Below are 15,218 nucleotides of genomic sequence, written 5' to 3' on the forward strand. Positions count from 1 at the left end.
GATTTCTTCTGCCTCTCCATGTTGAACATGCACACTGTGTTAGTTTTACCTCTCTGAAGGGCTCTTTGGCACAGAAATGCTGGACATTGAGGCATTGGTAACACTAACTTGAAGCTTGCACCTTTCCAACCTGAAGCTTGCACCACAGAAGCTGTGATAATATAGAGTATATTTTCTTATTTTAAAATAAAAAATAGGAGCTTCTCATAGGGAGTACAGGGAGGGGGAAAGAATAAGTTTAAGTGCCAGGTGACAATGTCCATCACACTGCTCAGTGATGAAGCTATGAAGACAAAAATAGACAAAGTGACCTCATGGCTTTCAGCAGCAAAGCCTACGAGACAAAAGAGAGCCTTTAAAAGGCTTGTGGACTGATAGCAAAGAGCTTGGACATCTCAGAGTTTTGGTTCTGCTCCAGAAGAGCTTTGCTTTGCTGGTCTCTCATTGCCTCTCTTTCTGTTTATGGGGAGTTGTGAATTAAACGGGCTTTGTGACATGCCCAGTTCTCCAGGTCTGGACTCTACTTTCTCAAGCTTGGATCAGCCTTATGCAGGTACAAATCTCTTTTCTTTTCTTTTCTTTTCTTTTCTTTTCTTTTCTTTTCTTTTCTTTTCTTTTCTTTTCTTTTCTTTTCTTTTCTTTTCTTTTCTTTTCTTTTCTTTTCTTTTCTTTTCTTTTCTTTTCTTTTCTTTTCTTTTCTTTTCTCTTCTCTTCTCTTCTCTTCTCTTCTCTTCTCTTCTCTTCTCTTCTCTTCTCTTCTCTTCTCTTCTCTTCTCTTCTCTTCTCTTCTCTTCTCTTCTCTTCTCTTGCCTTTCTTCCTTCCTTTCCTCTACTTTTTTTAGTCTACTCTCCTTATCCCATTCTTTTGCCTAATCTGATTTCATTCTTGCTCTTTACCTTCTACAAGTCATCTTAGGAAGATTTCTCTTCCCGTTTTTTCTTAAACTGTTGTGGAAGATTGTAGCTTGAATAGCATGACCATTTTTCTGTTGGGAGGACTAGTGTAATTATTTGTGTGCTTTAGCCTTTGGTGAGGAGAAAGGTAGGAAGAAGAAAAGAGGGAGGTGAGAAGCAGGTCCCAGAGGGCTCTATTTGCCAGCTCCTTCAGAGCACTGGACAGTCCAGAGCAACTTTCTAGGGAAGTTGTACATGAATCCTAATGCTGAGCTAGGACTACAGGCTGGTGGAGTTAAAGCCAAGACCACCTTCTGTTACATTTTCTCTGACAGTATTTGCTAGCCCAGAGTTTAGAGTTGGCACTTCATGGTAGTCTGCTGTCAGAAAGGGCTGTGCAGACATCACTTTGAATGGTGTTGCTCCCTATCTGGTAGCTCCTGATGCTAGAAATCCTCCTGTGAGTCACTCAGGCCAGAGTTTACATATTCTGCACTTGACTAAGATTCTGTGGTGCTGCTCTTTTTCCTTGTAAATTTAGAAGCAAAATACCACTAGGTGAGGTATAGGTTTTAGTAAGGTTGTTTGTAGCAACTTCCCTTATTTTCTCCATTGTCAACGACCCCTAGAGACACAGGCATGAAGATTTGTAAATGAAGTGGGCAGACCTTCAGGGACTGTAGTTTGTTTCTACCATGGAGAGCAGGTCTTTGAGGGCAAGTCTGTTACTGCCCTGAAGAACACTAAATCTACACAGAAACCTGGACACTACTTCAGTGTTGGCTTAACAAGGTGGAGTTATTCTGTAAGGAAAGTTTTGCAAAGAGCCTTCACTTTGCAAATGCAAGTACAAATAAGGAGCCACTTCAGCATTGCTTTTCTTGTTTCTAGTTCTGGGTGCAAAGGAGAGGAATGGACTGTGCATCCACATGAAGTGATCTCAAACCACAGAATTCCCTTTGCTGAAATCCCAAAGCAGCAGCATGTGCTATGGAATGGCTGCAAACTTTGAGAGCTTCCTGGAAGGATGACTGCTTTGCAAATCAACACTTTATTTTCAGCATAGGGTGGGAAAGGGAAGCTCTTTCTGCTGTGGTTACACTGATGCAGTATGGAATGATGACACCACAATTGTGTAGACTAGAAAGGTTTTAGGAGACTGTAGCCCTCAGGAAAACTAGCAAACTTCTTAACTAAGCTCCCTGTCTCTCACTACAGGTGACTTTGTGACATTAACAGGTTCACATTGAATGAATGCTTTGTGATAAAATGATCAGAAGTGAGATCCTGAGAGGACTGAGCAGTTTTCATCATCTCTTGAGCTAACACCATCCCTCAGCACTGCCTTGCAGCTCTCCTCTCCTCTCCTCTCCTCTCCTCTCCTCTCCTCTCCTCTCCTCTCCTCTCCTCTCCTCTCCTCTCCTCTCCTCTCCTCTCCTCTCCTCTCCTCTCCTCTCCTCTCCTCTCCTCTCCTCTCCTCTCCTCTCTCCTCTCCTCTCCTCTCCTCTCCTCTCCTCTCCTCTCCTCTCCTCTCCTCTCCTCTCCCTTCAGCACAGCAGAATTTATTACATCTCTCTTGGGAATGTCAGAGCTGGACAAGTTGGTTTTTTTTGACAAATTATTAGATGCATACAGTGGATGGTTTTTTCATCTGTACTCTCATGCTGGGAAAAAGACAATGGAAAAGGGTGAAATGAAAGACATCACAAATTAGTCTGTGGTTTAGGTATGTGGGGCTTTTTTTCTGTGCAAGGCTAATGCTGACTTCTGTCATTTCAACAGTGATTCAAGACATGTCCATACTTTCATTGGGGCAGACAAGTCTGGTTTTACTATTGAATCTTGTTCACCACCTGTTTTCCCTGCACACAAAGACAGAGGATACAATGTTCCTCCCTGGGGCTTCACTGACCACAGAGCAGGTGGAAAATGATTATCCCACACTTTTATGCCAGTGTCCCAACAGGTGGTGTCTTTTCCAAGCAAGCCTGTCTAAGTGGATTTCCTTCTGGTCTGGCTGATCAATTGTGGGGATCTGGGATTCTTGCTCAGGAGCAAATACTCTTCTCCCTTGCTGGGCATGGGGCACAGGGAGGAGACTGCAGCAAGGATGAAATCATTCTTCCTTTGCCTCCTGCAGTGGCAGGGCTGCTGCAGAGCATCAAACAGCCCTACACACAATGCTGCTGCACCACACTGATTGTAGCTGACATTGCAGGGCTTAGATCAGGAGCAGCTCTGCTGTGCCTGCAGAGCACCCCTCCTTTTGCACACGTGCAATCCTCTAAATGGTATAAGGAACATCTACAGAAAGCAGGGCTCCACCTTCAGGGTGAAAAATAAACGGTAAAAATTTCCACAAGCAAGAGAAGCACTGTCCCCGTCAGGGACTCTTGTTCACATGCTTCAGAAATAGGAAATCCCAGGTGGGATGAGGAAACTTAGACCAGCCATCAGAGTGGGAGGAGTTCCCTCCCCACACCTGCATTGACTTCTATTGTGTTTGCAGGGAAAAACTGCTCCTGATTTTCTACTAACAGTTTATAAAGACACAGTTTATAAAGCAGAAGCTTTATAACTGTAACAAAAGCAGAATGAAAAATGTTTTGCTATAACATTCAGCAAAAGCAGAATGAAAAAAATAGGGTAAGGGGTGTGTTTCCTCCTATGTGCACTAGAACACTTACAGCCATTTCACCGTCCTCCTTTGCCCACCCAGCCTTTTCTGATCTCTCAGAGTGCCTCTTTCTGTCTTTTTCAGAGCTCCACCGCCACGAATGCATCCAGGAGAAGAATGTGAAAGAAGCCAAAACCAAGTGCAGAACCATTGCATCCCTGCTGACAGATGCACCCAACCCCCACTCCAAGGGGGTGCTGATGTTTAAGAAACGCAGGCAAAGGGCCAAGAAGTATACATTGGTAAGCTTTGGCAGTGTTGATGAAGACCGCTCCTACGAGGAGGAAGATGGAGTTTTTCCAACTAGTGAATCTGAATTTGATGAGGAAGGTTTCTCTGATGCCCGAAGCCTAACTAATCACTCAGACTGGGACAACACTTATCTAGACATTGAAAAATCCAAATCTGACTCTGAACAGAAGGAGGAGAAGCAAAAAGGCTTGAGTGAGGCCTCAGGTAAAGGAGCACGATTATTTGAGCAGCAGAGGGAACGGGCTGGGAAGTACACAGTCGAGAAAACTCCAGTGCAGAAGAGCCCACAGCTTGCCCCAGCTGCCCAGCCAAAGCAGGGCCCAGTGAACGGAGATATGCCTGTGCCAGAGAAGGCAGACAATGTGCCCCTCAGCATCCACCTGGAAGCTGTGCAAGTGCCCAGCAAGCAGCCAGCCACTGTCCCCACTCAGGTCCTGACTGCCCCCAGCCCCACTTTCTTCCCTCCTCCCCCAAGCACCCCCGACCCCTTCTCTGCAAGTTCAACAAGCATGTTCAACAGATCTGCACGGCCCTTTACTCCTGGCTTTTCTGGCCAGCGTCCAGCAACATCCTCTGTCATCTTTAGGCCATCTGCACCCAAAAAACCCACTGAAAGTCTGGGTGGGCAAAGCACAGTGGTTCCCCCTTTCTCACCTCTGGTTCCAGGAACACCTGCCAATGCACCAGTGCCAACACAGCGTGGTCCAGTCAGCTCCTCCACATCTCTGTATATTCCTGCACCAGGAAGACCAACATCACCACTGGAGTCACAGCTGAAAGGGGGAGGAAGCGCTTCAGAGGTCAAGCCTTCTGCCAACACTGCCCGGACATCCACCACCTCTATCTTTCTGTCAACTCCCTCAAAGCCAGGAGGGGATATGGGCTCTGCAGCATCCCAGCCACGAGTCCCTGGAACAGCTTCTTCTTCATTGTATATTAGTCCAGCACCATCACAGCACGTGAGAAGCAGTTCCCCTGTGCCAAAACAGCCTTCTCCTGCCATCACTCCAGCAATGCCACGACCTCCTTCAGAGCCCTTAACCTCCAGGGAGCAGAGGATTGCTGTGCCAGCTCCCCGCACAGGCATCCTGCAGGAGGCTCGCCGACGGGGCAACAAGAAACCCATGTTCAGTAAGATTGAGGAGAAGAAGAAGAATTCACCCAACCCTGAGCTCCTGTCTCTGGTGCAGAACCTGGATGAGAAGCCAAAGGGTGACCACCCTGCAGCAGGCTTTGAGTCTGGGCCTGAGGAGGACTTCCTCAGCCTGGGTGCTGAGGCCTGCAACTTCATGCAGTCCTCAGGCCGCAAGTTCAAGACCCCACCTCCAGTGGCCCCCAAGCCTCAGCAGGATGCTGGATTGGTAAATGGGGCCCAGGACATGCCTCAGCTTAAAGGCAAGGGGGCAGAGCTCTTTGCCAAACGCCAGAGCCGCATGGACAAATTTGTGGTGGAAACAACACCGAAGCCAGAGTACAAGCCCAGGACCCCCTCTCCATCCCCTTCTCTACCCTCATGCTGGAAATATTCACCCAACATCCGGGCTCCCCCTCCAATAGCTTACAACCCAATGCATTCCCCTTTCTATCCTCTGGCAGCCAGCAAATCTCAGGCTAGCAAAGCAGAGAGCAAAGTGAAAAAGGCACCTGGCCAGAAATCGGGGATCAAGGTCATTGATTTAATGCGTCACCAGCCCTATCAATTGAAGTCAGCCATGTTCTGTTTTGGGGATCCCCCAAGCCCTGGCACTCAGACTAGTCCTGGTCAGCCAGCCCCGCAGGCTAGCTCATCCTTCATGGCAGCCAAGCAGGTCCCTGTGAAAATAGCCAAGACCCAGGAGATTCGTCGCTTCTCCACTCCAGCTCCCATGCCAGCCTCCAGCAGCCTGGCACCCACTGTGCTTGTGCCCCGCTCGGCCACCACGCTGGATGAGCCATTGTGGAGAACAGAAATGGCCTCTTCTGCCCCTGCTACACCAGCACCCTTCCAGGTGGAGCTCAGCCCTTCCCCTAAGCCATATCAGAGCTCCCCAGAGCCCGGACAGGTGGGACAGGGACCTCCTCCAAACTCAGCCTCTGCCTCTCGGTTTCAGGTGGCCAGGCCCAAATTCTCTGCAGCAAGAACAGGCATGCAGGCCAATGTGTGGAGGCCGAGTTTTGGCCATCACTGAGGCAGGCACCCCTCCCATCCTGTCTGTGGCCCCACAGAGATAGCGCTTGTTTTGTCTTTCATGTCAGCTCAGTACATTGGGATGAGTGACACAAAATGAAGAAAAAAAACCTCAAAAAATTATTGCCCTTCTGCACCACCCCCTTCCCCAGCCTCCCCTGGTCTCAGATGGGATGCTTCATGGAAAGGCTTACTGGCTGTGGCTACAGTAGAAGGAAGAATGTGGAGAGAGGGCACGTGTGTGGTACACAAATACTGGAAACTTGTACACAGCAGCAAAACCCACCTCCAGAGGGGTGAATGGCAGAGATTATCTCACATGGAGACACATATGAAGCAGTAGTTTTCCTTTCCCGAGGGCTTTGAAGTCACCCCTGCATGGAAGGAAACTAGGAGGCGAGAGCTTTCCAGGAAGAAAGGGTGAGAGGTGGGATTACAGAGCAGAGCCCCAGCTTTCCCATGAGATTGTTCTTCTCTGACCCTCCCAATCTGTTCACGTTCACTTGTGTGTGCACACACACATGCACACAGCAACACTCAGCAGGGAGTGAAAGGACAAGTGGGGCCTCACCTGGGACATTTCTCCCAGAATTCCCTCTGGGGAATTGGGGGCATGGGAAAGAAGGCAAGAGAGCAGAGTGAGCAGTGGTGTTTGCCCATGCCCATGTGGGCAGTGTGGCCCGTGCCCGAGAGTGCCCATGTGTGCCTGTCCCTCCAGTCACCAGGGCTGGGGGTAAAAAGGAGAGTCATCCTAGCTGGTACTGATTACCACTGTCAGGTCTGGAAACAGTTTGCCAAAGAAGGGCTTTGAGGGGACTTGATGGGGCTATCACCAGCTGTGGGAACTGCAGAAGGAAGTATCCATTTTTGAGGATACACAAAGTCAAAGCTAAGCTCAGGCAGTGTCTGGTTGGCACAAAGAAAGGCCCTGCAGCATCAATCCCACTGAACAGGATATGGATGCTGTAAGTGGAAAGGTGGATTGCATGGGAGGAGGTACAGTTGGCTTTAAAATGAGGCAGGACTGAATATGCATTTGTTCATGATCTTTTGGTTTAGTTCAGGACAGAAGTGGGGCTAGGTTAGAAGTGGGTCATGACATAAAAGTTGCTGAAAGCTTTGTGATGAGGGGAAAATAGAGGGCCTTTACAGACATTCTCAGCATGAAAGTAGAGGTCAGGAAAACAGAAAGTCACAAGTAAAACTTCATACGAAACAACTTGGGTATTATTGTGGGGCCTCTTTGGTAAAAACTGAAGTGCTCTGAGAATCCCAGAGGATCTGCACTCACACACATATACAGAGTTCAGTTTGCTGGTGATGCTGGGGAAACAGTACTGGTTATTCCTTGAATGTCCCAAGCTAGCCTCCAACTCAATCTCTACACTACAGGCATACAGGAAGAAAGCACTGCCTTCCCAAGGAAGAATTCAGCATTTTAGTAGGGACTGTGCATGTGTGTGTGCATGTCATCGATACTCTGGTTCCCCCTTCCCCCCCGCCAGGCCATTTCCTTTCTGCTTGTGATCCTGGTTTTCCAGCAGCCACTTTTCCAGTGTGATCCCACAAGTACATCAAGAAGGCATTGCTCCTGGAAATCTGGCTCCAAACACAGCAGATGCCCCAGCTGCGGGGAAGGGGTTTGCCTCCTCTTTCTGGGTCAGGGTTGCCCAGCCTTTTGCAAAACCCAAAGCAGTGTGTACAGGAGGCAGAATGAGGGTCTCAAAGCCCTCTCTCCGTGAGACAAGTCTCCCTCTCATTAGACTTACTCCTCTGCTTCAAGCCATAGCCATTCCCTGACTGGACTGAGCACAGACTTTGGATATACAAAAGTGTAGGTTCTGGGGGAAACAAAGGAATGCAAGTGGGTCTGAAGCAGTCTGTATGCAGTGCAGCTAGTGTTGTTTCATACTAAATCTAAGCCAACCTTCCTCTGCACAGCAAGAGCTTATGATGTGTAGCTTTTTCATGATAGCTGGGGCTCTACTTTTTCTTGGAGGCTTGAAAGTCTTTTTCTGTGAGCACCTGGAGATTTCTCATGTGCGCTCTCCTATGAACAAAAAGAAGGCTGGAAAACCCAGCCAGTACCTCTGATCTTGGACAAGCTTCGGAGGGAGAGAATGAGAGAAAAGGAGAAGTAATTAACAATTCTGCCTTTGAATCCTTCACACTCTGGCTGGAATTTTTTTGCATGCCAGTGTTTGCAGTGCACATTCCTGGTGGCCCTGAAACATATAATGAGCATGCTGGGAAGAGAGGAGGACAGAACTTACACCTTACTTGGCACACTGTCAACTGTGGGAGAGGATTGTAAGAAAAGCCATGGGAATACCTTGAGTTAGTGGGAAAGGTGAGGCTGAGTCAGAAAAGTTGCTGCATCTGGTTGTATCACATAGGAGCAGCCAACCTGAATTGATGAGGAGACTGTGTCCCTGAAAAGCCCCAGAGAGGACATCTTAGGAGAAATCATGAGTTAATTCAGATCACCAGAATCCATTTAGCTCCAGTGAAGGGGAGCAGCCATGCTATAAAACCTATCTCAGATGATTGCTTTCTCACTCATCCTGTACTGCATTGCATTGCCAGCGTTTCTGAAAAAAAAAAAAAAAAAAAAGAAAGAAGATAAAAAAGTAAACAAAAAAAGAAAGAGAAAAAAAGAAAGAAAAAAAAAAGACCCGTGTGCAAACGGAACCTCTGTGACTCTTTCCAAACATGGAGGGAGGAATCTTCTATTTTATCTAGGAAAGCCCTATGAAGAAAGTCAAGAAGTAGCAATGCTCCAAAAGCTTTGTCTCTCATCTTGTGGAGTGTTGTCTGTCCCTGGCTAGTGATTCAAGCCATTAGCCTTAGACAGACAAGCTAGCCCAGGCTGAAGGCATTACCAAACTCAGGTGTAGAGAGGGGTTGTGTGGACCAGAGGAAGGGTGCTCAACATAATTTTGCAGTCAAGAAATAACCTCAGAAAGTTTGAATCTTACTCCAGTGTCCCTTTCCCTCAAGCCCCCAAAGTTAAGTGTTCTCAGGGCCTGAAAGACTCAGGAAATTCATTTTGCCACTGGAAAAATAGAGAAATCTAGCCTTAGTATGTAAGGGAGATTGCATGGTAGTGATCCCACTCCAGATTTCTGGGAGACAATGATTTCTGCTGAGGAGTGATTGCCAAACACGATTCAGTGTTAGATATCATGATCCAAGTGAGTGGAATAAATGCATTTGCCCCATCATTTCTGATAATGTAATGGGCAGGAAATGATAAATTTAGGTTTGACTGGAGAACAAATATTAAATATAAGAGCAAGGAAAAGAACCAGGAGGCTGGGAATCCTGCATTTTACTTTCATCCTTGCTTCAAAGCTATGTTTAGAAGCAAAACCAAAGTAGTTTAATAGATTTCAGCCCCTCACAAACTTTTCTGGATCCTCTGCATACACAGGACTGATCTGCAGAAGCAGAGGCTGTTGCAGATGAGGCCTAAAGTGCTCCAGTGTATCCCAAATAAAGCCTGTAGCTGCAAGTAGCATGAGATGAGAAATGATACTGAGATGCATCCGTTAAGTTTTAAAGAAGAAACCTGAACTACTTCTGGCTTTAAGCAGCTCTGCTTATGTCTGCTCATGAAAATACTGTGGCTGGCCTGTTAAAAAGGTCACAGGTGAGGTTACAAGGAATACTTTTGAAACATGTAAGCTTGTCTTGAGCCTCTTCAAATGTCTAATTCCTCAGCTGTTGAACAAGCACAGACAGAAACAGTTGTTTGACAAGTTTTAGCTCCCACCTGCTCAGTTATAAGCTGCAGTGGTAGGCCAAACCCCCGTGTTCCCTTGTTAAGTATTTGAAGATGTCTTCATGGGCTCTGATTTAAAACTGCCTATCATCCCTCCTCTCTAGCGTGCTGCAGGCTACACATTGCAGCTGTGCAATTCAGGGGTTTTATCTTTGCTTCAGAAGTAACAGTCCCTTCCCTCTCGATATATGGGAACACTTACCAGAGATAACCTCGAGATCCTGCAGCATCTGGGAGGAAGCATCTCAGAAGAGACTGGTGTGATGAGGAGTCACTGATACCCGACATGAGCACAGTGTGAGGCAAGATTGTTCCTCATAAAGAATATGCTCCCTTTCTGCTGTAATATCCAGCACCCCTACTAAACCCTTTTCCTAGAAGAGACCCATCAGTGCTCTGAAAATGGGAGCCCAGAAGCAGTGCTCTGTCTGGTGAAAGATGTGACCCCAGATGAACAGAGTTGGCATCTTTGTTTATGGAAACATCTTTTTTTCCTTTTCTGTTTTGTCTTTTTTTTTTTTCCAATTTACAATCACTTTCTATTTGTTTGTGCAGAGAAATAAACTTGTGATATGCACTTTACGTGTGGCATTTTGTCACTTTCTTTGCTTGGCACCCAGGAGGAATTGCTATGTGTACAGCACATGCATTTACCATTACCTACTACAAACTGCTAAGGGCAAGAGAATATAAAGAGTTCAAAAAAGGATGGGATGTCTTAGAAATAAAAACACCTAGGTTGGACCTAAAGCCTCTATACATTAAAAAAGCCCCATGCAAGCAGAAAACTTAAGTGAGATCCAAAACTTTGGAACTACAGACTATAAAGCACTCACTCACTGACAGGTTGAAGACACTTGTGGACCAGCCTGAGCTGGCCTGCCCCATCACTGCCCCTCAGCCTGTTCTAACCTAAACCCTACCCTCTGCTTGTAAATCCAGTATCAGTGGAAGTTGGTCAGCTCTGATAAATCCAAATAGAAACTTGCATTGAACAATTCAACTTAATATTAGCCAAGATACTAGAAAAACAAGTCAGTCAGAAAATCAAATATATCCCATTGTATTCCCAGGCTCCAAATCTAACTCTAACTCTAAACTTAACCCAATTCATGTTAAAGTCTACTCAGTTTCTGGGTCGTGAGAGGTTCATTGTGTTCAGTTTAGGACAAGTGTTAGCAGGTTGCCTTTCCCAGACATACCTCACTCACAGATAGCAAATCCTAAGCACTGCAGAAGACTCTGGGATCAGCTATAGGATTAGACTGCAGGCTCTGGACATTTGCCCAAGTATAATTTTGAGGATGTTTGTCAGATTAATTGCAAGGAGGGCTTCCTTTTGCAGTGGTCTGGAAGTAGGTTGTAGGACTATCCAGCATATTTCTGATTGACTTGCCATCAGAAAATGCAGAAAGGGGCAGCAGTGTTTGCTGATGCCAAACCTAAGCTTCTGTCCAACCAGAAGCACAGCTCCCAGAAAAGTGAGTGTACAGATGCACAGGCTGCAGATTAGGACTGCATCTTGTTTTGCTTAATAAATCTGACATAGTAGGATTATGAGCTACTCCAGATGGTTTGACACATTGCAGGATGGTTGCTGTATCTAGGGCTCTTAATTAAATTCCCTGTTAACCTCTACAACCTTCTCAAGTGAGAGTCATTTCCTCTCAGAGCAGATCATGTCAGAAGGAGCCAGACAAACAGACTTGGAAAGGTGGAACAGGAGCCTGCCAAACCAAAGGATTACTAAACAGCTATGTAGCAGCCTAGGGATTAACCTGGCCTTCAGTACTCATCGTAGAGAGAAGTTTAAAACAGAAAATAGTAAGGTGCCTAGTGGAGATATCTACCCCCAAACAACCATACCCGATGGAAGGAGAATGCGCAGCAAAGAGCCCAGCAGGGAAGCGTGGCACACAGGAAAGACAAGGCTGTTCCCCGACAGTTCGGACCTACAGCTTCAGCGGCCACTAGATGTTGCCACTGCTCCGCTCTGAGTTACCTGGGCTTGTGGCGTTCGCCTGATGTGGCGCTAAGTCTGGAGGGTTTAAAATCTTAGGAAGTCCTTTCATCCTAATCTGTCCTCTTTTGACGTTCACATATGGTGCTGCTCAGTCCCACATACCAGAGGAGAAGGTCAGGCTCATACCAGAGAGTTTTGGCAGCCAGGGGCTTGCTGCAGCTTGGAGGGGATTCCTGGGTCATGCAGACAAACAGGCTGCCCAGCAAGTAACACACCGCGAGAACGGCAGCTATTTCCACACACACTCCAGTTCTGTGGTCAAATCCTACATATTTCTGTCCCAGTCCTATGTCTTGTCATGCATTAAGCCCACTCAGTGGCAGAAAAAAGCCTTGCATTTATTATTTCTCCTATTTTAGTGCTACAAGTCTCCCTGATGTCTGTGTAAAATGGAACAGGTTAAGAACACATGAAATATTTTACAATAACAAAAAATTATATTTATTTCATCATCATCATCACCATAACAATAACCAGGAAAAAATTGCCAAATCAAGAGTTTTGCAACTTTTTTTTTTTTTTTTCAGAACAGATTGAATCATGTTGGAATCTGCTGTTTATGAATACTTTCAACAAAGATCAGTCCTGGGCATCAGGGAAAAAGAAGAGCAAGGGCAAGGTTTAATTCTCCATCTTGGAAAAATTAAAGTGGTGAAGACTGATGTTTTCCTGACTTCTACATGATCAAAATGTGCTCTGGATGCAGGTCTGCTGCTGATGCTTCACTGAGGTACTGCTTGTATCCATCTAGCAGCATAATAAGGCAGATTTCATATGCTACTCTTTAAATAAGTTTGTAGGCATTGACAACTTGAAGTTAGACCATTTGAAATTAGGTGTACAAGAATGCAGAGCAAAAATAAATTAATTTTGAACATACATGTGAGAGAAAGCAAAGCTTGGTTTAGGCTGTTCCTCAGGTCTTAAACAAAAGGTATATTTGGAAAGAGGGAGGTGGTCACAGTGAAATAAAGACAGTTTCTTGTATGATTATAAACTCTCTGAAGTGATGAAAAGTCCTACAGGCAGCACATATACTACCCCACTGGCATTAATGGAAATTCCATGTACTTAAGCAAGCATTGAATTTAGCCACCAAACCACACCACGGTCCAGGTAAACCCTTCCACCCTAAACAAAACTAAACCACCTCAAGCACAGCCTGTAGTGATTTAAAACCCTTAGCATTGACTAGTATGAGTAAGATAACAGTAAGATAATAGATATCTTCTTCTGAGTTCATTGCATTATTTATGGCAGGGATAGAAGATTGGCACAATATTCCAGTGCAAAAAAGCCATTGACCAGCTGAACCTGGCACCATGGCAGGACACAAGTGAAGTCTCAGCTAGACCCACAATTGACATTTATAGGCTTGTGAACTAGACATTCCTATGTCTCAGGAGAAACTGTTTCTAGAAAGGAGAAATGAGCAGGATTTAGTTCTCAGTGGGGAAACTGAAAATAAAGACATATAATTTTATTTGAAGGTAGAGTAAGAGGTAAGAATCTCAGTTTCAGGTGTGTCGTGGTGTTCAAGTGTCAGACACAAGAGTGCTTTATACAAATCACCCTATAAATCCTGGTGCCATACTAATAGGTTCAGGGCTCAGGATCCATTCAGTTCCTTCCAGATGTACTCTTAGGTCCTATTTCTCGACTGGTATATGTATACTTGACACCTTGACTAGGCAAACATGTGCTTTGTTCCCATCAGACCATAGTTCCCATCATTCTTTAAATCTGGACTTCAGATTTTCAGATCCTTGACCCTGACCCTGACCCTGCCTGCCTCTTGCCCTTTGGGCTGGGGATCCACAGCAGGCTCTTGTCTCCTGGAGCTGGCTCATCCTGAACTGTCAGTGCCTTGTTCCTGGTCCTAACTGCAGGGCATGCCTGCTCACAGTCTGATTGAGAGCCTCACACACCATGCTAGACATGCCTTCTTCTTGCTATTGCTTTTCCCTAGTCTCTCTTGAGTTTTATAAGAGGGACTTATAAAGAAACACATCTGTTTCCTGCTCATTTCCAATTACCATGGGGCACTCTGCTCCCTTCCAGCATGCTCAGCTTCTCTCTCTCTCTATGCAGCTGCCTGGGGTGGGAGGAAGCAGAGGTGCACCATGTGATGTGACAGGGAAGAGCAATCCCATACTTCCCTGCTACATCATCTTTTGGAGCTACACCATGCCTCAAAATCCATCAGGTGCCACATGATATCCAGATGGCACAAACTGTTCCCCTAAGGTGTAATTTGTGCTCGGGAAGGCCCAGGAGATGACTGGAGAAATAAAACAACAGCTATAGAATGGTCTGAAAACAGCTGCTGGAAGCAAGTAGAGAGGAGGCAGAGCTTAGCATCAGCCTAGTTACCGCAAAAAGGTGCCATATAATGGTAGCTGCATTTCTCAGCTTCTCACCCAATGATAAAAATCATATTAATTTCTGAGATGATTATCAAAATGGAGCTAGAAACTTCTTAAATTTAGATGTAACTCTACCTCATGCCTTTGGGAAAGGAGAGGCAAAGGGCTCTGATTTTAAAAAATAAAGCAGCACATCATGTTTGTTCTCCCTGTCCCTCCATATGCCACCACCTTGTGGCAGGCAGTGTGTCCCTTGATGAAGGATGAATGAGTATTTACAGCACAGGAATTTGAGTAGGAGAGCAGCATCTCCAGGAGCACAACTGGACGTTACAGCAGACACTGGGCACTCTGGCCAAATGTCAAGCACGGTGCTAAACCAATCCAGAAGAATTAGCATGGTGAGAAAAAACACTCCTCCTCGTACAATCTGCAGTGAGCAGGGCTTGGCAGCACCGAGAGACCCGCTCCTCTATGGCCACCTGCACTCGTGCAGAGTGGGTGTGACGTGTGGACAGATGGTCAGCTGTGACAGTAGCATTTGACACCCTCCAGCTTTGTGCAGATGTAAATGCCTTCACCAGGCATGAAGCTCTGTGATGGTGCCCAGAGCAGGCAGTGGGTGTTTACAGTTTAATTGTGCTTCTTTTACACTGGAACTGCTCCAGGGATTTGCTCCTGAATCACTGGCATGGGAGTGTGAGGGCAGGATCTGGGCTGGACATCACTCTGCTGTCTCATCCCAGCTCAGTGAAGGATGCAGTGCTCTCGGGGGCAGTGGAAAGCGTACATCATGGTGTTACAATAGATATAAGAGAGGGAGAATCAGAGCTGTGAAATAGGCACAATGCAAGGTACACATCGTGGTTATATGGATGCAAGCAAGAGGAAAATGGGAAACTTTAGGCCAGGAGAATGCCATATGTGCCCTAATTCCAAGCAGGATAAAAAAGCTGTTTTCCTATTGCCCATATGAAGTTTACAGCAGTCTTCTACAGGACCTTCTTAACAGTACTGGGGATTAACACGTTCCAACCCAGTTATCACCCTGCAAA

At 46.1% G+C, this 15,218-nt stretch overlaps 1 protein-coding gene across 1 annotated transcript in view; it reads left to right on the forward strand.

Moving 5' to 3' along the window:
• The window catches only part of SYNPO2L (synaptopodin 2 like), a 35,906-nt gene extending 27,244 nt beyond the window's left edge, over window positions 1–8,662 (forward strand). Inside the window, exon 4 of the mRNA XM_038140865.1 lies at window positions 3,656–8,662. Within this exon, the coding sequence (XP_037996793.1) occupies window positions 3,656–5,991 (2,336 nt within the window). The 3' untranslated portion in view covers window positions 5,992–8,662. The remainder of the gene's footprint in view (window positions 1–3,655) is intronic.
• The last annotated feature ends 6,556 nt before the right edge of the window (window positions 8,663–15,218 follow it).

Source organism: Motacilla alba, chromosome 6 (genome assembly GCF_015832195.1).
Source record: "Motacilla alba alba isolate MOTALB_02 chromosome 6, Motacilla_alba_V1.0_pri, whole genome shotgun sequence".
NCBI classification, from domain to species: Eukaryota; Metazoa; Chordata; class Aves; order Passeriformes; family Motacillidae; genus Motacilla; species Motacilla alba.